The sequence below is a fragment of the Diadema antillarum genome, unplaced genomic scaffold (assembly GCF_040938485.1).
Source record: "Diadema antillarum isolate AM-2024a unplaced genomic scaffold, OU_Dant_1.0 seq00002441_RagTag, whole genome shotgun sequence".
Taxonomy (NCBI): domain Eukaryota; kingdom Metazoa; phylum Echinodermata; class Echinoidea; order Diadematoida; family Diadematidae; genus Diadema; species Diadema antillarum.
Genome location: NW_027273048.1, coordinates 1 through 21,066, shown reverse-complemented (window position 1 = coordinate 21,066; position 21,066 = coordinate 1). Strand labels below are relative to the sequence as shown.

Below are 21,066 nucleotides of genomic sequence, written 5' to 3'. Positions count from 1 at the left end.
ATACTGGAAAATTGAAGAAAAAGTTGTGAACATTGCAGCACTAGCTTTATTTTGGGATGGCAACATATTACATGGAATTAGGGGGACCTATATATGAGTATCAAGCTTATTTATCTTCTTTTTTTCCCCCCTTTTTTTCTTTGCACATTATCAATGACTCAATGCAGCATAAATTTTGTTATGTACACAAACACACACACATAACAAACGTTTAAGCTATTCATCTGCTCTTCTCTTTCTTAGTTCCTTGGCTCGTCTTCTCTTCCCCGCCCACGACGACAACCTCCTGACCAATCTCTACGACGACAACCAGCGCATCGAGCCGGAGAACTACGTGCCCATCATCCCCATGGTGCTGGTCAACGGCAGCGAGGGAATCGGCACGGGATGGAGCACTCGCATCTGCAACTACGACGTGCGGGAGGTGACGGCCAACATTCGCAGGCTTATCGCCGGGGAGGAGCCCGTTCCCATGGTAACAGCAGTCATGACCATTTACAACTTCTCTTTCTGCTGTGATTGTGGGTGTGTAAATATTGAGTGTCTGTCTGGCCAAAATGAAATGAATATTCATTACATTTATCTTAGCTGGCAGGAAATGTTATAACTACGTCATTTTCAAAGCCCTTGTTTCCATTTTCAATCACTTTTGCGGCGTTACTTTTCAGCTCCCATCTTACAAGAATTTCAAGGGGACCATCGAGGAGCTGGAGCCAAACCGCTACGTCATCAGCGGTGAGATCTCCGTTGTGGACAACACCACCATTGAGATCACGGAGCTGCCCATTAGGACCTGGACCCAGGTGTACAAAGAGCAGGTCCTGGAACCAATGCTTCACGGAAGCGAGAAGGTCCAACCCATGATCACGTAAGGGTCCAAACCTTGGTTCTAGTTTTGGTCTTTCGTGTCTTCATTGGAAGAGTATCTTGTACGTGTGCCTCACATGCACTGAATTGGGATGAAGTGATAACTCATTATTGCAATAATCATACAAAGTACAATTGTATTCATGACATATTATGTTTCTAGCTTTTATCAGAGCAGTGCAATGATAGCATTTGCAGAGAAAAAAAAAAAGGACCATTGGTCAGGAAAATGTTTGAAATCACACAACTCTTAATTTTGTGAGTTTATCTTCAAATGACTGAAAAAGATTTTTGTGCAAGAAAAAAAACTTCCCAAGACAGGTTTGTTTGTATGTTTGTTTGTTTGTTTGTCAAAAATACAGACACAGGGAATTGACCACAGCAAGTCAATGAAAATTAAAGGCCAAATAGATATCAATGATTGAAAAAGAACATTTGAAACTCTACTGCTATGATGCACAATTGCCAATTCAAACAGATTATCTCAGACCCGTGTTTTTTATTTTGGTTCCGAATGATATGGCTTTCATTCAAACAATGTTTGAATCAGAGATTAAGTTGATAAATAGATAGAAGCTAGAAATGAAGAATAATGTTCTGATTCTTCACCTGCGTTATATGCGAGGATGTGAGAAAGATGACTCAAAAGGCCCTAGATTGCTCCATAATTGCAGAGTTTATGTAGACTAATTAATTCCACTTCTGTTTTTCGCAGTGATTACAAGGAGTACCACACGGACACGACGGTCAAGTTTGTGGTCAAGATGAGCGAGGAGAAGCTCCTGAAGGCCGAGGAGACTGGACTCCACAAGGTCTTCAAGCTGCAGACCACCCAGTCTCAGGCCAACCTTATGGTAAGCCAGTGCATGATTTGAAAAAAAAAAGGGCTTCAAAGAGCAGTGTTCCACACCTTGTTTGATCAATACTAGTAGCTGATAGTCAAATAGAGTGTAATCAAAGGAACAGGATGGCAGAAATTTGTCAAAATCAGATCTGAAAAGTTACGGAATTTAGATGATGATATCAGTAGCAACCACACGTGCTGATCAGAGATGTTATCACCTTGCCACTCTCTGTTTTATTTGTACTCACATGTGCTTAAAAAAATCAGGTTTTGGTTGTAATTTTGCAGCTGCATCAAAGTTCTTGTGCAAGGTTGTTACCAGGTTGTAATAATATGATGTGAAGCATGAATGTTTTTATCGATTTCATGTCAAAGAGAAATGATTTAGTGAAAATTCATGTGCAAGCACATAAAGAAATGCAAGGAAAGAGAAAAGTAAAGCAGTTTAGCTTGAATGGGAAGTACTTATCCCCACGTACTGATGTATGTGTTGTTGATTTCTATTGATGTGGACTGAGTACTCCACTTTGTGGCAGAAGTATGAGTTGAGGAAACTTTTTTCCCATCGTTGTAGGTCCTGTATGACAGCCATGGGTGCATCCGTCGCTACGAGAGCGTGCAGGACGTCCTTCGTGAGTTCTTTGCCATGCGGATGGAGCTTTACCACAAGCGCAAGGCGTACCTCGAGGGCATCCTAGAGGCCGAGTCGTCCCGCCTCAACAACCAGGCCAGATTCATCATGGAGAAGATCGAGGGCAAGATCAAAATTGGTAAGTCCTGAGCCATGTTCAAGGGGATGCCAGTTTCGCGGACAAAAGTGTAAATTCAGGCCCTGGTAGTATAAGAGTTCAAGCCATTTTAGTAGAAAGTAGCTTCCTGATCGCGCAGATATATTTCAGGCCGTTTCGCTCTGAGTGGCATTCCTGCCATTCTATCTGACAGTGTCCTCTGCAAATGCCCTAGGAAACACAACACCTCGTACTGTCAGGACTGTTAGCTTTTTGTTTTGTTTTTTTGTTTTTTTTGTTGAAGTGTCTAACATCACTTTGATGAAACAAATATGCAGATAGTGTGCCAATCCTGCAATCCCGTGTGTTCAAAAGTAATCTTGTTTTTTTTTTCCTTCGATTTTTAAAGTCGTCAGGACTGGTGAAGAAACTAAAAAATTAACAAACAATGTGATCCCCCTAAATGCTTGCTGTCATTGCTTGTACCGTCTCTGTGATTAGAATGAATGACTCATCCAGTGACATCTTCAGAGGCAGTGGAATGCTCCAATCGTATGTTCCCATGTTAATCCCTCTAGCTTCTAGAGGGCGCCAGAGGCGTATATGTTTTTTGCCGGTTGTGTGTCCATTCCACCATCATCTCTCAAGATCTTGTTGATGTGACTTAATTAAAATAAACAAAAATCAAAACAGAACGAAGCAACCCTCTGTGGATTTCCGCATGTCCGTCTGTATTCCCTGGATTTCAGTATTCCATTGAAAGAAACAAACTGATGTGACGGATGGATTTTCATCAATGGATTTTGGTGGATCATGATGGATTCATGCTGAGACGTGTGGTGAATTTTCTGCTTACTTGATCAGCAGACCCAATTGCTCTAGTTCGTCATGAGGACTTTGTGTCTTACCAGTAACTACAAACGGGCATAGGATGGGCAGAGAGATAGGTGGAAGGAATACTTGGAATTAAGCATCTCAAGAATGGATATTTATTTGAAGTTAATAGATGTTGTTTAGGAAATTCTCCGAAGAACGAAACGATTGGCTAATGTAAGATCATACAGATCTTGAGGAGGAGCTGCTTTAATAATGCCCTTTGACCCCTGCATATTTTTTTTTTCCACCATCAGAGAATATGGCCAAAAAGGACATGATCCAGCTGCTGGTCAAGCGAGGCTACGACTCGGACCCGGTCAAGGCGTGGAAGGAGGCCCAGGGGAAGGAAACCGCCGACTCGGAGGAGACCGGCGACGAAGGGGACAGGGCGACGTCGGAGTCTGAACCCACCTCAGGACCGGACTACAACTACCTCCTTGGGATGGCCTTGTGGAGTCTGACCAAGGAGAAGAAGGAGGAACTCCTCAAGAACAGGGACCAGAAGGTATTTATGGTGGATTTCTCCCTATAACTCTTGGTGTGCCACGTTTAGTTCGCATGCCCGACTCAATTAGACGGCTTTTTTGCCAACTTTTAATACTTTGCTCAAACACACAACCGCATGTTGACTGATAGATAAGTGTCCCACAGTACATTGAAAGCCTCATAGCTTTGTCATAAAATTATTCATCACAGCCAAGCTTGTAATTTTCTCTACAACTCTTCTGTGTTCCATTCCTAGCATGAACAATTTTTTTTAAAAGTTACATGGCTTTGAAAAAGATAATATTTTCCAATCGCGCTCATGCATTGCAGTTTCAGAATAGTGTCGCCACACAGGGAGTTTCCACTGTGGTACATTAACCCATTGAGGACAGACTGATTTTGCTGCAACATGCATTTCCCATAGACGCTTGCCTGATTATATTTGGGACTCATCCTCATAGAATAGGATGAAACAAACATTCTTTAAGATGGATGTAAGACTTAATATGAATGCTTCTTCCATGAACAACATATCTTTATGTGATGGAAATTGTTGATCACCAAATTGTTATCATTATAAAGGATATGCAATTCTGTCAATCGTGGTAAAAAAAAGGTAACCATTGTTTGGTATCAGTATTCTCCCAAAAGACTTAACACATGGGTGAACATAACATTATATTCCTCCTATCGTGCAATCATTGGTGTTTCCATTGCCCACTGGTAGGCCCAAGAGCTTGAAGTCTTGAGAGGAAAGACGGCCAGCATGCTGTGGACCGAAGATTTGGATGGCTTCTCCCAGGAACTGGAGGTGAGTCTTTCTGCCACTCCCCTTTTTACGACTGCTGTTGTCGGCAGATTCAACCAGACCTAATTAAAAGCCAGATGCTATTCCAGTTTCAATCTGACTGTATTAAACTGAGTGATAAAAAAACGGCGTTAGAGGTGTTTTAAGATAATCCACAAGAAAGGTACAAAGTGTATGGAATTTTAAAGTTGCATCTTCTTTCTCGAAACATTAGATCGTGTATGCATGGGTCACAAGTACAATATGATGAACAGCATTTATATAGTGGCAATCATGTGTAAAGAACATTCAATGGTGCCCAGCTCCCAAAATATGCCACGTACACATTCACCCATTTGTTGTATTTGGTTGCCATATTCAACTTCAGTGTTCTTGGATGATCTTTGAAGGTGGAGGTTTGTATGGTGGTGTTGATTACGAATATTAGGTTAACGGTTCACCGTGTGGTAGTCCTGAAAAGGACTGTTTGGAAGAGGAGATAGTACATAAAGTGAAGAGGGAGAAGTGAGAAAGGAGAAGCGAGATGGAGAGTGTTTGAAAATGTGTAAGTCCTGAAAAGGACTGTGAACCAGAAGAAAGGGCAAGGAGAGCGAAGAAAGAAGGCTTGACGTTCTGGACAGCTTGACTGTCCGTCCTCAATGTTCTTTCCGTTCTGTCTCTTCTTTGATAAAACAGCTGTCTTTCATTATTAAGTATTGCACAGGATTTAATCAACCCTCTTAAATTCCTTTTGTTCTTTTCTCACCCTCCCAACCCAGCGAGTCGAGGCCCAGGAGAAGGAGGAAGAGCTCAGTGGGGTGGTGATGGCCGCACCCAAGGGGGCCAAGGGTAAGGGCAAGCCTCGCAAACAGAAACTTCTCACCAAGGAGGAGACCAAACCCTCCCCTTACGGACGCCGGGTGGTCCCCCGCATCGACCCCGCCCTCAAGAAGGCTGCGGCCAATGCTGAGAAGAGAGTGAAGGTAGGGGACTCTTGTAGTTCTTGTTGTCTTTGAGTCACTCTCACACCGACCCATGTCTTGTGCTTGTAAAACCAGAAATTTGCATGTACTGTAAACATCTATATTTTTGCGTTATTGATTTGTCATGCTGGGCAGCTCAAGACCATATTCGCGGGTTCTTGAATCCGCGATGTGCAATTGTCAACCATTGAAAACGTGCAGATAAACTTGTGAAGATGTTTTCACGGGTTTTAGAATTCGCGGTAGGGAAAAGTAGTGTGAAATATGCAAAAATTAATGCACCGCAAAATTTCTACGTTTACAGTACATGAAACTATCACGAATTTTGCAAGGAGCAAAGATTAGCGAAATTTCTTTTCTACACGGTACATTGAATACCATTGGCAATTCGAAATGTTTCCTGCGCAAAAAAGGATGTTGGCTCAAATACGCTATAGTTTCATGCTTCAAATGTTTCTCATTTTACAGTATCCTTTACCAGACTACTCTAATGTCAGTGCATCTACCTGTTCCAAAGTGCATCTGCTAAATCCTGACGAAGCATTATTGTAATGGAGGAAAAAAATCTCTGAATATCCATGTAGAAGTGGGAAAAAAAGAAGAAGTATAGATTTTATCCTCTAGTAACATGCTCCAAATAATTGCGGGACTCTCTTATATCTTGGTAATGGAATGATTGCTTCTTCATGTTGGCTAGTCCAGTGGTGTGAGTCAATTTGCTGTAGTAATGAGAACCAGTTACTTTTTGCTGTTGTATGCACTACCAGGTCCCTCAACTGCTGTGGCAGCCATGAGCCATTCGAAATGCTCACTCAATTGTCTTGGTAATTAAAAACATGCAAAGGCACAAGCATGAAAGATTAATTGCACAAAAATTTCCACTAGTACTGTATTCCCCATTACCATTTGTGAGGATCTTGTGTTACATCTATGCAAATTTTATGCAAATTTTTGTAGAAAGTGAAGGTGGAGCCTAAGACTGAGCCCGAAGAGCCAGAACAAGAGAGGGAGCCCCTTTCACTCGCTGAGAGACTCGCCAAAGCCAAGTCTGGTAAGTATCGCTAAACTTTCGTCACGGGTCCCTTTCCCTGCGTTTTGATTTAATTCTACCATATCTTGTTTCATCCTGCAGATTTTGGAAGTATGTGGTATCATATGAATTTTAAGCATTCTCTATTTTTCTGCTGTCATCTGTGATTTCTTTAAACATCTTTCAGCTACAAGAAGCACTTTGGTAGAGTAAACAGTGAGCTTTTGAAAACATCCCTGACTTTTGCAAAAGGTTCCCTGAAAAAGAACACAAAAAACAAAAAACGAAATCTTGTCTTTACAGGAGAATGAAAAGCCTCTCGAACTTTGGAATTACTTCCACATATTGGCCCGAATTCACGAAGGTGGTACAAATGGAACCATGGTTTAACCATGGACAAAAATCATGGAGCGCCAAGTGTCGCACGAAATGTTTCGTTTTGAAATTGGTCATTTCATCGACAAAATGACAGTTTCGTTAACAAAATTATCATTTCGTGGACAAAATGTTCATTTAAGTAACAAAATGTCATTTAGTTACAAAATAATTATTTCATCAACGAAATGACTGATTTTGTAACGAAATATTCCATGCGACGCTTGGCACTGCATGGTTTTTGTCCATGGTTTAAACCACGGTTTCATTTGTACCATCTTCGTGAATTCGGGCCATTGTGAGGTGCATGCCACACAGAAATATCGGCAGTTCTGTAGATGTACAGCTTCACCCATTGCAAACTTCGAGTGCTGATTGGCACAGAAAAGCCCATAGCCTTGTACACACTGTCCAAAGTCCCTGGTACAGTTAGGGTTAAGATCTTTAACCTTTTGCCTATTGGGACCTGGGGATCCAGTCCAAAGTTTAGGAGACTTTCATAGACTTGCAGGGATGGGGTTAAATGGGTGACCTCAGGTTTTATGAGTGCTTCCCAGCTCATATGTCTTTGATGGTGATGTTTAACCAACATTATCCCACCTTCAGTCCAGGTACAACAGGTCTGTATCTGGCAATCAATGCTTTGGTAGTGTTGAAACAAAGCCGCAAAATGTAGCTACGGGGTATACATTCCTTTTTAGGGAATCAAATCGTGATTATCCAATGTTTCACATTTCCTATAATTTGTGTGATTTTTGGTGTTTGCCAAAACATCTAAGTAACATTGTTTTTACCAATTTATATGTGATTTTCAGTGTTATTGACACAAGTGAGATTACTGTATATGCCATACATTGTATATTTAGCGAGTCTAAATTTTTGCGAATCGGGACTTCTTGACGATTTCGCGAGTGGTCAAATTCGCGATCATGCAGCACACTACTGAATGAATACATGCACGTCACATTCATATCGGGATCAGAGTCAATATTTTCGCGTGTCTTTAATTTCGTGAATACAGTCAACCTCGGATACCTCGAATTCGTAGGGACTGCAGGGTGGTCCACAACTTGAAATTTTAGCATGTTGCAAGCTCACAATCTGAGAATATTGCAGAAAATTGAATATGCGCGGAGCGCACACGATGAGTACATAGTACGCAATATTTTGCTGCTTATCTCTCTTTGTGCTGCTTACATTCAATGTTCTCTCATGTTTTATATATCTAAAGTACCTAGTAGTTTGATGTTTCTTATGTTATGCACATGTTTTGCACATTTTTGAATACTTTTACTTTGAGCTTGTTGCAAATTCTTGAGGATGTTGCATAGCATGTTGCTGGCTTTTTAGGATGTTGCACAAGAATTTTAGCATGTTGCAGCGACATGCTGAAACCCCTCGTGGACCACCCTGGACTGAAGAAAATGGTTCGAGGTACGCGAATTTCGAGGTACGCGTACGTCGAATTTTCTTCGACTTATCCGATGTTTATCGATGTTCGATGTTTATCGATGTTCGATGTTTATCGATGTTCAACATGGTGTCTGTTATTGTGCCTGATTGTTTGCATGCTTGTCAACTGGAATTGAATCAACTTTTAGGCTATATGAATGAATTGAGTGAAAATCGGAAATGAAATCAACATTTCAGAAATGAAGATTTTGGTGGCCCGATCGCGCCACCAAAAAAAAAAAAAAAAAAAAGTCGGATGTTTGCCTTTATTTTTGAAAATGAACAGCGGTAACTGTCGGCTCCGTAAGATGCTTAAATAAATGTCAGGTTTAATTGTGGAAATGAATGACGGTAATATTCGACTCGGTATGATACTAAAATAAATGTCGGATGTTTGCTCCTACTTTTGGAAATGAATAACGATGCGACTCAGCTCCGTATATGGTGCTAAAACTAATGTCAGATATTTGATTTTGCGTTCGGAAATGAATAAGGATAACATTCGGCTCCGGAAGACGCTGAATAAATGTCGAATTTTTGCTATGACGTTCGGAAATGAAAAACAATAACATTCAACTCCGTACGATGGTTAAATAAGTGTCGGATGTTTCCTTATACTTTCGAATGGAAATAGCAATAGCATTCGGCTCCAGAAGATGCTAAAATAGATGTCATATGATCGTCTTTATGTTCGGAAGTGAATAGGAGTGATATTCTGCTCCATCATGTCCATACGATGCTAAAATAACTGTCTGATGTTTGCTTTTAAATTTCGAAATGAATAACAGTAACATTCAGCTGCGTTTAATGGTAAAATTAATGTTTGATGTTTGCTTTGACGTTCGGAAAAGAGTAACAATAATATTCAACTCCTTATGATGATAAGATAAATGCTGGATGTTTGCTTTTACGTTCGAAAGTAAATTGCAATAACATTTAGCTCCGGAAGATGCTAAAATAAAGGTCGAATGTTTGCTTTGATGTTCTGAAATGAATAACAATAATATTCAACTCCATGCGCTGATAAAATAAATGCCGGATGTGTGCTTTTACGTTCGAAAGTAAATGTCAATGACATTCAGCTCTGGAAGATGCTGAAATACATGTCGAATGATTGCTTTTACGTTTGGCATGTTTGGAAGTGAATAGCAGTAACATTCTGCCCCATATACGATGATAAAAAAAAGATATTGGATATTTGCTATGGTACATTTCGAATAAATATCAGTAACATTCAGCTATGCGTTTGATGGTCCAAAATGTCTGATGTCTGCCTTGACGTTCAAAAATGAAAAACAGTAACATTCGGCTCCGTGCTATGATAAAATAATTGTCAGATGATTCATTTCACTTTCGGAAGTGGACAGCAGTAACATTAGGCTCCATTCGATAATGAAATAAATGTCGGATGTTTGAAATGAATAACGGTAATATTCTGCTCCGTACGATGCAAAAATGAATAACAGATTGTTGCTGTAACATTTGGAAATGATTAATAGTATTAATCCGCTCAGTTAGATGCTAAAACAAATAGCGGATGTTTGCTTTCACGTTTGGAAATGGAGTAGGATAGCATTCAGCTCCGCAAGATTCTGAATGTCGGTTGTTTGCTTTTACATTTAAAATTGAATAACGGTAACTTTCGGCTTTTTACAATGCTAAAACAAATGTCGGATGACTAACAAATGTCGTCAGCAAATGCTCCCATTTTCTCATTTCAAACGTAAGTTTAGACCTCCTAAATATATAGGCATCAACTTTTATAATAATCTCTACACCTATTTGTCAAATCTTAAAACACAGAGTAAGATGATTGAATTTTCTATTCACTTGTTTCAGACATGGGCATCTGTATCACTTCAGTAATGCTTAATATTAATTTTTCTATGTTTAGTAGGACCGATTTAGTTTTTCTGATGTTTTTCCAGATTTTTTTTTTTGTGTGTGTCACCAGATTTTACTTTCGACCACCAGAAAATAAAAATCAATGATATTGGTGGCCCGATAAAAGTTAGTGCGGAGCCCTGTGTATTCTATTCTTCATTGTGATCGGCCTAATCTTCCAGATTTTCATAATCGCATTGCTGGGAAAAAAAAAAAGTTTCAGTGCTTGCGTTCTCGGGGAAGAATAAATGAAACAAACTTCGTGAAAGGCAAAAAAAAAATAGTAAAAAAAAAGGCACTACGCAGAAGATTGATGTTTTGACAGTGGAGCGTGATTAATGGCAAAGATATAACTGTCAACATAAGCAGGTGCGCCCCGACGGTTGAGAAATCTACGCGCACGGTATGACTATCTCGATCAAAAATCAGAACACAGAGGTTAAAGAAAAGCAGATGATGGGGCAGCGCGTAGTGCTATCGTAAGCACTCCATTGGCACGGGTGCTATAGTGCATACCCTGTACGTGTGTTGGTAGGTGTTGGGGATTTTTCTTGTCAGCTGTGTATCGGGTATTTCTTAATTGGGCGCGCGATTGTTTGGTCTCAGAATACATGTATTTACAATCGAGTGTGAAAACATTTGTGACATGTCTTCGCTGAGTGATGTTTGCAATTTCGATTCGAGCAACATGCTGGGAAAAACAATAAGTTAATTAAGATCGGGACCTTAGATTTCCCTTCGAGGTAACCGAACTTCGAGTTATCTTTTTCGAGCTACGCGAATTTTAATACACGGAAACTCCATAGGAACAATCGGGACTTTCATTTTGCCCCCGAGGTAAGTGATATTCGGCTTATCCGGCGTCGAGGTATCCGAGTTTGACTGTAGTATCCGACTCGCGGAATTCGTGAAAATAAAAACCTTACGATATGTTCAGCATATACAGTATAAGGTGCAGTGTGCAAAATCGCTTAAAACTTTGCGTTGATTTGCTGACGCTTGCCATCACTTTTTATCAGTATTGTTAATTTTTGCTTTTCTTCATAGGTGGCAATGCACTGTCAAAGGTCAAAAAACAGACCACGCTGGACTTCAAGCCAGTGGCCAAGAAGGTCACCAAGAAGAAGGCCAACCCCTGGTCGGACTCGGAATCAGACGCCGACGACGACATGCACATCGACGATGACTCGCCAGTCGTGAAGCGCGAGAAGGCCCCAAGAAGGAACGCAGGTATGCAGACACATTGCTTTAGCTTCACAGGCCTTGGACACCGTGGTACTTTACTGTACGCGCCGTACCAATAGACTCCAAGTCACCATTCGGTGAAAGTGTGATGATTAAAGGCATTATTTACCATTTGGAGATGCAACAGTAACCCAGGTTAACTGCTTCAAAATAGTTCTATGATGTGAGTTAATGGAGAGTCAACATCTGATAATGAGAAATGTTTGATCAGTCATGTAGGCTTCAACTGTGACATAATGTGGAAGCAATAGTGATAATAATGAGGGTGATGATGATGATGATAATAATAATGATAATAAATAACACTTATGTAGCACTTAATACTGGTGTTTCTAAGCGCATTAATATGGAAAAAATGGTGAATTTGGATTTGAAAATTGGAGTGATGATGAAAATATGCAGAATGACATATCAGTAATTGACATTGTAATTCCTGCTTGTTTGTCCTTCAGATTGAGAAGAGCAAGTCACATGCAGCAGTAAATTGTTCTGGTCCCGGCCGGTACACTTCAGTTGATTGGCTTCTAGGTTATTGCGCAAAAATCTCACATCCTGGTCCCAGACTAAACTATGAAACATTCAATGTCTTCCCCCTCCCCCCTCTCTTCCAAAATCTTCCAGCGACGAAGACCAAGTACTCCTACAGCGATGAGGAGGACACGGAGGAGTTTGAGATGTCGATGCCGAGGGACATGTCCGACGAGTCATACAAGATCGACGAGGTGGCGGACGAGGATGACGGGGCCAATGACTGCGACGGCTCCTTCATCGCCCCTCCGGCCAAGAAGAGGACCAAGCGAGCGCCGGCTTTCTCCGACAGCGAGGACGAGGGCGGCGAGGAAGCCAGCTCCAAGAAGGCAGAGTCGACAGGTTTGCCATCGTTTTACCATTCCGTTTTATTTCAGTCTGTCAAATTTTACAATATTCTAAGATGTTTTTATGCTTAGATAAACTACAAATAAATGCAGGTTATTTTTTTTTTTACTGACTGCCTTCTTGGTAGAATGTGAAATATTTTTGTGCAACGGTATAATCTTTAAGCATTGCATATGTACTGTTCATCATTACTTGTAGAAAAAAGCTAACGCCTTACATACTGTCTTTTTGGGAAGAACCCTGCAGAATATAATTGTAGGTTTGGTTCCTCAAAGTAAAGATTTCAATTGATTCTAGTGACAAGTGTATGGAAGGTGCAGATAGATGGATAGTTAGACGAGAAACATGAATCTATTGATTCATTAATTGATTGATTATTGCTTGATTGAGTGAGTAAATGAGTGACCTTCTGAATGAGATGAATGAGTAGATAAATCAGAAAGAGAAACTGGGAAAGGAGGGATTTTTAAACTTAACCCTAAAAAGACTGGGCTATTTTGGTAGCTCGAAAGACTGGGGGGGGGGGGGGGCCCTCAAGGGGCCCCCCCCAAGATCTCGGCCGTGGATCGCGCGATCGCCGCGGAACTTTGCACAATGGTAGTGTGCGATGTAATCTACAAGATCGTGTTTTTAAATTTTCCAAAATAGACTTCTTTTATTTTATTTTGATTAATTATGATAATTTATGCAAGAAATCAAAATCTTTCATCTTAATCAGTAAATAAAGCTCCAAAAGTGCTCATTTTTGGTATAATTAATCTTTGTGGCATTCTTAGCAAATGTACTTCGGTATCAAATTTAACTTCTTATTATACCCCCGCCAAACGAAGTTTGAAGGGGGTATATAGGAATCAGCGGACGGTCGGTCGGGCGGTCGGTCGGGCGGTCGGGCGGTCGGTCGGGCGGTCGGTCCGTTGCAAATCTTGCGTCGCGAACTACTTCCTCAGTTTTCGACCGATTCCCATAAAACTTGGCACAGATGTGTGCCTTGGGTTGTAGATGTGCAAGACGTATTTTTTGACAGTACCCAAAAGTACGTTGCCATGGTAACGGCATATTATGGGTAAAAATGGGTACAAATCTTGCGTCGCGAACTCCTCCCACAGTTTTTGATCAATTTTTATGAAATTAGGTACAGATGTTCATCTGAATATGTTAATGTGCAAGACACATATTTCCGCTGTGGCAAAAAGTGCGTTGCCATGGTAACGGCATGTTATTGGTAAAATATAGGGCAAAATGCTTCATGGCAAAACTGCTTCATCAGTGTTCTTCCAATTCTCATGGAATTCATATTGAATGTTTGTCTTAGGATATAGGTCAGCATGACACATTTCTTGACAGTGACAAAAAGTATGTTGCCATGGTAACAGCTCACATATTATGAGCCAAAATGATGGAAAATTTTGTGTTGCAAACTACTTCCTCAGTTTTTGCCCAATTTTCATGAAACTTGGTACAGATGTGTGCCTTTGGTTGTAGATGTGCAAGACGCATTTTTCGACAGTACCCGAAAGTACGTTGCCATGGTAACGGCATATTAATGGCAGAAGATCAAGGAAAGATCTTGCGGATTTAACTACTTCCTCAGTTTTTTGACCAAAGCTTATGAAATGTTGTTTTGACCAAAGCTTATGAAATGTTGTTTGGTGGGGGTATAACCAGTCGCTGTAGCGACATTTCTAGTTTATTTTATTGTTTCATGAATTTCTTATGTATTTCTTTGTTTTTTCGACCTTTTGTTTTTGTTGTTTTTTGTAACAAAATTTGTCACAGACACTTTTTGAAGCCTAATATTCCTAAAACAAACTAATTTTAGCCATTGAGAGTAAAAATAAGCATATTTATATGAACCATGTGAAAAAACTCAAATTGCATTGACTTTGTACACAAAATCAAATTTTTTAGCCATTTTTGGCCTCACGTGCATGTACAAAAAGTCATGTAACTTCAGAACCGTACCCCCAGGCGTCACAAATTTGGTGTCAAAATGTGCGGGAAACTCCAAAGAAAAAAGTCATGGAGCATCGCGGCTAGAGCATTGCGTGTTGCAGAGTAATCGTGCGAAATGTCGAGGGGGAGGGGGCTCCGAGGCCCCCCCCCCCCCCCAGCGCAGTTAGGGTTAATACAGAGTGGGAATCGATATACAATTCAAGTCACTTCATATGTTTGTCTACAGATGATGCTGATGTCGTGGAAACAGTCCCGCCCAAGCCTGCCCCCAAGGCTGCCAAACCAGCAGAGAAAGCCAAGCCTAAGGCTGCCAAGAAGACCAAGAAGGCTGGTGAGTCTAATTTGCCCTTTGCTAATATCCTGTCTTCCTCATACTACCTTCTAACTTCTTGGAGAAATAAACATATTTATCTTTTCAAAACATACCATAATTCAACATAACAGTGATAGATGTGGCATTACTAAACCCTTCCCAAACTTCTCTTCTTTTTTTTTTTGTGTGTGTGTGCATTTCACATTTTGATAGCGCGTGCAAGGCTAAATTCCATTTGGCCGAAATATTTTGCGATTCTCAGTATCAGGCGTGTAATGGATTACAAACTTAACGATGACAGTGTTTGCCTGTGATAAACAAGATATTCTGGTCTCATGCACCTGACTGCGTATCATCGTTCATATCTCACACTAGGGTTGGACGAGAAACAACCAACAATCACGTCCATGCTGAGCAAGAAGCCCGCTCCCAAGAGGAAGACGGAGTCGTCGACATCCAATGAGGACGAGTCTGCTCCAGCTAAGAAGAAGGCTGCCGTGCCCAAGGCAAAGAAAGGTCAGTTCTGGACCCCATTTCATAAACATGTTAGGATAGCAACTCTTGCTGGAATGGCAATTTCACATAGCAACAGCCAATCAGGAAGCTGGATTCTTGTCATTACCTTGACAATTGCCACTCCAGCAAGAGTTGCTATCATATCAACTTTTTATGAAATGGGGCCCTGGTCCTACCTGTCTCTTACCAATCGTGCCACTCGCTGGCACCAGTGAATTTCTGTTTTCCTGACATACTTGGTAGACACCTCAACACTGATAAAGCGGGTTTTTCCTGGTGCAGGGGAACCTCATTTTAAAAAAGACCTAAGAACCATAGCAATTACCTTGTTATATCAGATTTTTCACCATATCAGATAACAAAAACAAAGAAATATAAAGAGTTGAGACCTGCAAAATTACCCTGTTATAAAATCATTTTGTTAAATCTGACCTCTTTATAACAAGGTTCCACTGTACAAGGTCAGTTGAGGCGTACGCCAGGATGCTTATATTATCTAATGAAGATGCTTTATGATCCTGTCAACAGACCTCCTTATATTTTCGTAGTTAAAATACCCTGTGCAACAGTCACAAAGCCAGAGTATCTCACTGTGTGACAACTGATCAGTTCTTCGATATAAATGGCTGTATGAAAGTCAGTAACATCAATTTCATCCTAAATATCAATTTGATAAAGCTTTGTTAAGGAGAGTAAAAATGGCCTCGATAGCATTAGTATTACAAGAAATTAACCTGTTGAGGACGGACTGATTTTGTCATAACACACATTTCCCATAGACACCTGCCCGAGTATTCTCGAGACTCGTCTTGAACAGGTTAAAGAGAGCATTTCTTTATCTGGATGATTTTGATCGCATTGATAAAGAAGATGTTGCTTTCTTCGTATTCATGTCCAGTTACCAAGTCATCTGCTGCATCCACATCAGACAGTGAGGATGATGCCTTCAAACCAAAGAAGAGTACAGCTGCAAAGAAGGGTGGGGCTGCCAAGGTAAGATTTTTATTTGAATGAGAAAGTTTCCAACCGTACATGCCCTCGAAATTTCTGCAATTCTTCTCCACAATGGCTTAGTTATTAAACTCTTCTGTGCACCAGTTTCCAATGCCGGTACATGCATTTTAGCACCAGCATACCAGTCTGCGTAGTTTAGTTGGTGCTATGTTGGGCAAAAAAGGCTTTGGTGAGCATTTTTGTCAAAACATTCTGTGTTTGTACCAGGTCCGAATAAACTTCAAATGTGTGAGTAAACCTGTCTATATGCCCAATGTTGATTTGTTCTACAAAGTACTAAGCAGATTGCACTAAACTGAAATGAAACAATCATGCCCAACTCTCCTTCCCATAGTTCAGGGAGGAATATACTTGATTGCTTGGTTTGGTTAGCTATGTTTGCCCGATTGATTTAGTATTTTGAAATGTATATGTAATGCCAAGTTTTATCATCAGAAACATACATTTTTGGCTAATTGGTTGACTCCTCTTGTCAGAAATGAAAAGTTTCAATTTCAATCCATGGTATGAGGTCCAATTTTTTGTTTCTCCTCCTCTCCCAGCCCAAAGCCAAGCCAAAGAAGAAGGCCATGAGCTGGTCCGATGAAGACGAATCATTCCGCATCGACGATGACGACAATGACGTCGATGCCGCCAAGGATGAAGTGCCCCCTCCCAGGAGGGAGCGGCAGGGGCGCGCCAGAGCCCCCGTCAAGTACAACTTTGACGACTCGTTCGACTCTGACTTTTAAGAGTGCAGGTGGCGCACATTTTAACTGATGCCCTTCATTGTAAGGCATCTGGACCAACTAAGAATCAGCTGAAAAAGACCAAAGCATTCTTCCACCACAGTCATATGTTCTTTGGTCTCAACTCACTCAGTGCAGGGCTTCTGCCTTTGGCTTGCTACGACAGTATTACATTGTACCTCAACATTTATTTTCTTACTATCGTGGGGTTTTGCATTGAATGAGCCGTTGCACCTTGAAGAAATTGAATATACACTTGTATGCAAATTTTATTGCTGGATATCAATACTAGTGAAATTCAAATGGCACATGATACTTCTTGGAAATTTCTACACTCATTCTTTGATATGCACATGAATAGCGCTATGGCACTATCAAGCACATTTGCACCATTGTAATGTTTTGTTCCAGGAAATAGTCATATATTTATGAATCGTAATGACATTTTAACGTATGCCTGTATTTATAACACTCTTGTCTGTTGATGTGACAACAGTAATTGGAGAAGATCGCTTGTTGGTGTGGACTAATATTGGTCCCTTTACTGGCTGTAGATGATAAGATATAACAGGACTAGAACACCCATGGAGAAAGCACATTTTTAGCCCTTAAAATTGTGACATATGGTAGCTTAATTTCACGATAGTGCTTAAAGTGACAATTACCTTCTACTTTGTACAGTGTATATAACCACTTTTGTTGGAAACAATTTGAAAAACACAATCTCAAATGCCAGTCAACATGGGTTGTGGCATACTGAACTGATATCAATAGTGGTAGAAAATGGGTAGTCAGTAATAGCAAGGGTAGGGACATACCCCCCTGTTTATAGCATTGCCATAGCAACCATTTTGTATTTATTTGGAGTTGTATGACAGGTCTCTTTAGATGTATGCATATGTCCCCCCCCCCCCCTTGTTGAAAGTTTTAAATGCTAGTAACCAATGTATTTCTATAAGTAGAAGACAACAAATGTAACCTGCATGCGTTGATGCTTTACAAAGTTGTCAACTGCTGCAAATATGAGCTTGACGTACAGAAATATATCATGAAATGAAATAAACTTTGCATACATCCAGTTTGCTACAGCAAAGAAATGAATGTAGAATAGAATATTTTGAGAATAGAAGTGGGCATGGTGAGAGATTAATGGGCTTTTGGAGTATCATGCTGCAAATACGGACTACAATAAATTTTAGTGAGGAATCTCAAATTCCCAACTGGTTGTGTCATTCAGAATTACGCGGAGAATAAGCATTCTTTTTTCCAGATTGCCATATTGAAATGTAAATATGTACAAACACTTTTTATACCCGTGTCGATGTGAATGATACATATTACTCGATCAATCCCTTCAGTAAGTGTACCGATTTGTGTATTAGCATGATCTCGATCTCTCTAGCAGACGGCTTGAAGATCTTCGCGGAAGATTCTGCCAAACTCTTCTGTATGTAACCATCAGTGCGTATAAACTCAAATCCTTATCACATCATGAATAATTACCTGGTAGGATGTACACTATTCATGTCTCTAGTTTTCACCAAGAAGTGCTTAAAGGCCTCTACATAGATAGGACATTTCAGTTTAAAAAAACCATAAATCTCTGGCTACAATAGATTTGTTCCCACGTGTAAATAGTTTTAGCTTATCATGACGTTTGTACAACTGTACCTCAAGTAAAATGTGTTTGTGTGTATTTGTGTGAACGGTACAATGACTGTACCAACTGATCTTATTTTATTGAGAGAGAGCAACACGAGTTTTGGTCTCTCCAACAGCAATAAAATAGATCTTGGAAAAAAAAAACATCCTTCATTTCCTTTGCATTTTTACTTTGTGTCTTTGCCCTGTCCATATATGATGTACGTCTGTGTCTGTGCCAGTGTCTGTGTATGTGTCTGTGTAAAGGTTTGTGTCTGTGCGTGCGTCTGTATCTGTGTCCGTTTTTGTGGCTTTGTGTGTCTGTGTGCATGTATGTGCCAGTGTCTGTGTGACAGAGCGTTGGCATGTGTGTTTGTGCCTGTGTGTGTCTGTATCTCTGTCTGTGCCCATGTTTGTGTCTGTTTGTGTTTGTCTGTGTCCGAATAAAACATTGTGTCTGCTAGTGTGTGTGTGTGTGTGTGTGTGTGGGTGTGCATCTTTGTGCAGTGTTACAGCGCAATACATGCATTCTTACTTAATCTTGAGAAGATCCAAGAAAGAAAAAGCTACGAATATGAGAATACATGTAAGTAGTAGTTACACGATCTTGTAGTTGGACTCCGAGTGGCCAGGCAGGCAGAACTCATTGGAGACACATAACTGTGCTGATCACAAATTGTCAACAAAATTTGTGATATGCAGTCTAGAAAAAAATTGTTACAGCTATGACCTAACAACCATAACAGTCACCTTGTTATCCAGGTTCCTCATTGTATATCAGAGGGTATAAAAACAAAGAAATAGGAGAATGTGTAGTTTGGAGCAGTGAAATCACCTTGATATAGCAGTTTTGTTTTTTGTTTTTTAAAGCCAACCTCTATTAGGAGGTCCCGCTCTCTTTCATTAGCATTCTCTCAGCCATTCTCGGCATATTCAGAATGATTTCACCCCAGCATACGGAAAAAAAAAGTGTTCCCGTGTGCTCTCTTTACTAAAAGGGACTTTATAGTAATGGTTGAGGTGAGGATTTAGCTTTGAACGTTTTGCGAGATATTTAAAAACCACTCTATGAAATGTTAAAGAGCAGACAATTCTAAGGGAAATTGAAATTTCATTTGATGAAAATCGGTTTTAAATGACTGGGTTATCCAAAGATACGGTAAAACAAAGAGATCCTAATAAAAGTCCTGGCATGTCACATTTTCTTAGGATTGCTTTATTGGATATATCTCGGCCATTCCAAGACCAATTTTCATCAAATAAACACTGTGAATTCCTCTATGAATAGCATATTCTTTGATACTTCATAAGAGGTTTCTCATTATCTCACACACACACTCAAAAAAAAAAAGTTGGAAGCCAGCATCCCAATCTTAACCAAACTATACCATTCCTTTCATGTAATACATGTACATTTGAAGACCTGAATATAAGAACGACCCAAGTCCAATTTTTGGCCAAATTCAGTTTGACATGGGAAATTGTATCTTATGCATGGACTCATCTTGTGTATAAATGATAAATCCTAATTACCCCCGGAAGTGCCTGAAATGAATGAGTTAAATCTTATTGATGTAAGAATGAAGGACTTGGGTCATTCTTACATTCATATTATAGTGCCCTCTCTCATCCTTCTCTCATCTCTATAGCAGAATATCATGTATATGAATCAAAGAACGACCCAAGTCCACCACACAAAATGGCCTCTCCACAATTAATGTAAATGTTAATTGTCATAATGATATATGTTCTAATTTGTATATACAATGTTGCCTTCCCATCACAGTTAAATAGAATATTATTGGACAAATAAAAAAATCTGAAGTTTTTTTTTTAGTTTACTCGAAATGATCTTCCATGGACTTGGGTCGTTCTTATATTCAGATACTCATTTGTATTAAGAAAAAAAAAGGTGTGTTTTCATCACACGTACAATGGTGTACCTGCATTCATCAATACTGCACTGCACTAATAACTCCATTCACTGGTCTTCAATCCTCAGTTTCTGAACAAACATACGTTGTGTTGCGAGACAACAATAGATTTCTTGATCTTTCCCTTTGTATCTCAAAGGTCACTGTGAGCTGATACACAGCTTCACATAACAGGAAGTGACAAAGCTGTTGAAGCCTAGATACATGTATTGCTCCGCCTTCCTTGGAAATTCTTGCAAGTGATACATATACCTCCCATAAATTCAGTAATAAATCATTAACAGGAAACTCCAAAGCGAGTCCTGCAGCTGTTCAAAGGTATTCTTCTTTCTTCCCTTCCTGTATGTTGATGCATTTTGAAATTTAATTTTCGATTTTTTTTTTTTTGAGTGAGGGGTGTTCATATAAAAGAAAACACACACAAAAGACCTACTGTAAAAGTGGAAATTTTTGCAGTGTGAAAATTTTTGCGCATGTTGCCCAACTTGAAACTAGCATGAAAAACAAAGCATGCAAATTTTTTGCTCGCTACAT

General features: G+C 40.0%; 1 protein-coding gene across 1 annotated transcript in view; it reads left to right on the top strand.

The window, feature by feature from the left end:
• Positions 1-17,212, top strand: part of LOC139714802 (DNA topoisomerase 2-alpha-like) — a 39,504-nt gene extending 22,292 nt beyond the window's left edge. Inside the window, exons 20-33 of the mRNA XM_071626458.1 lie at positions 244-475; positions 669-868; positions 1,583-1,721; positions 2,286-2,481; positions 3,570-3,820; positions 4,529-4,612; positions 5,368-5,571; positions 6,529-6,622; positions 11,360-11,542; positions 12,179-12,427; positions 14,613-14,717; positions 15,075-15,215; positions 16,114-16,208; positions 16,772-17,212. Coding sequence (XP_071482559.1) covers positions 244-475; positions 669-868; positions 1,583-1,721; positions 2,286-2,481; positions 3,570-3,820; positions 4,529-4,612; positions 5,368-5,571; positions 6,529-6,622; positions 11,360-11,542; positions 12,179-12,427; positions 14,613-14,717; positions 15,075-15,215; positions 16,114-16,208; positions 16,772-16,960 — 2,362 coding nt within the window. The 3' untranslated portion in view covers positions 16,961-17,212. The remainder of the gene's footprint in view (positions 1-243; positions 476-668; positions 869-1,582; positions 1,722-2,285; positions 2,482-3,569; positions 3,821-4,528; positions 4,613-5,367; positions 5,572-6,528; positions 6,623-11,359; positions 11,543-12,178; positions 12,428-14,612; positions 14,718-15,074; positions 15,216-16,113; positions 16,209-16,771) is intronic.
• The last annotated feature ends 3,854 nt before the right edge of the window (positions 17,213-21,066 follow it).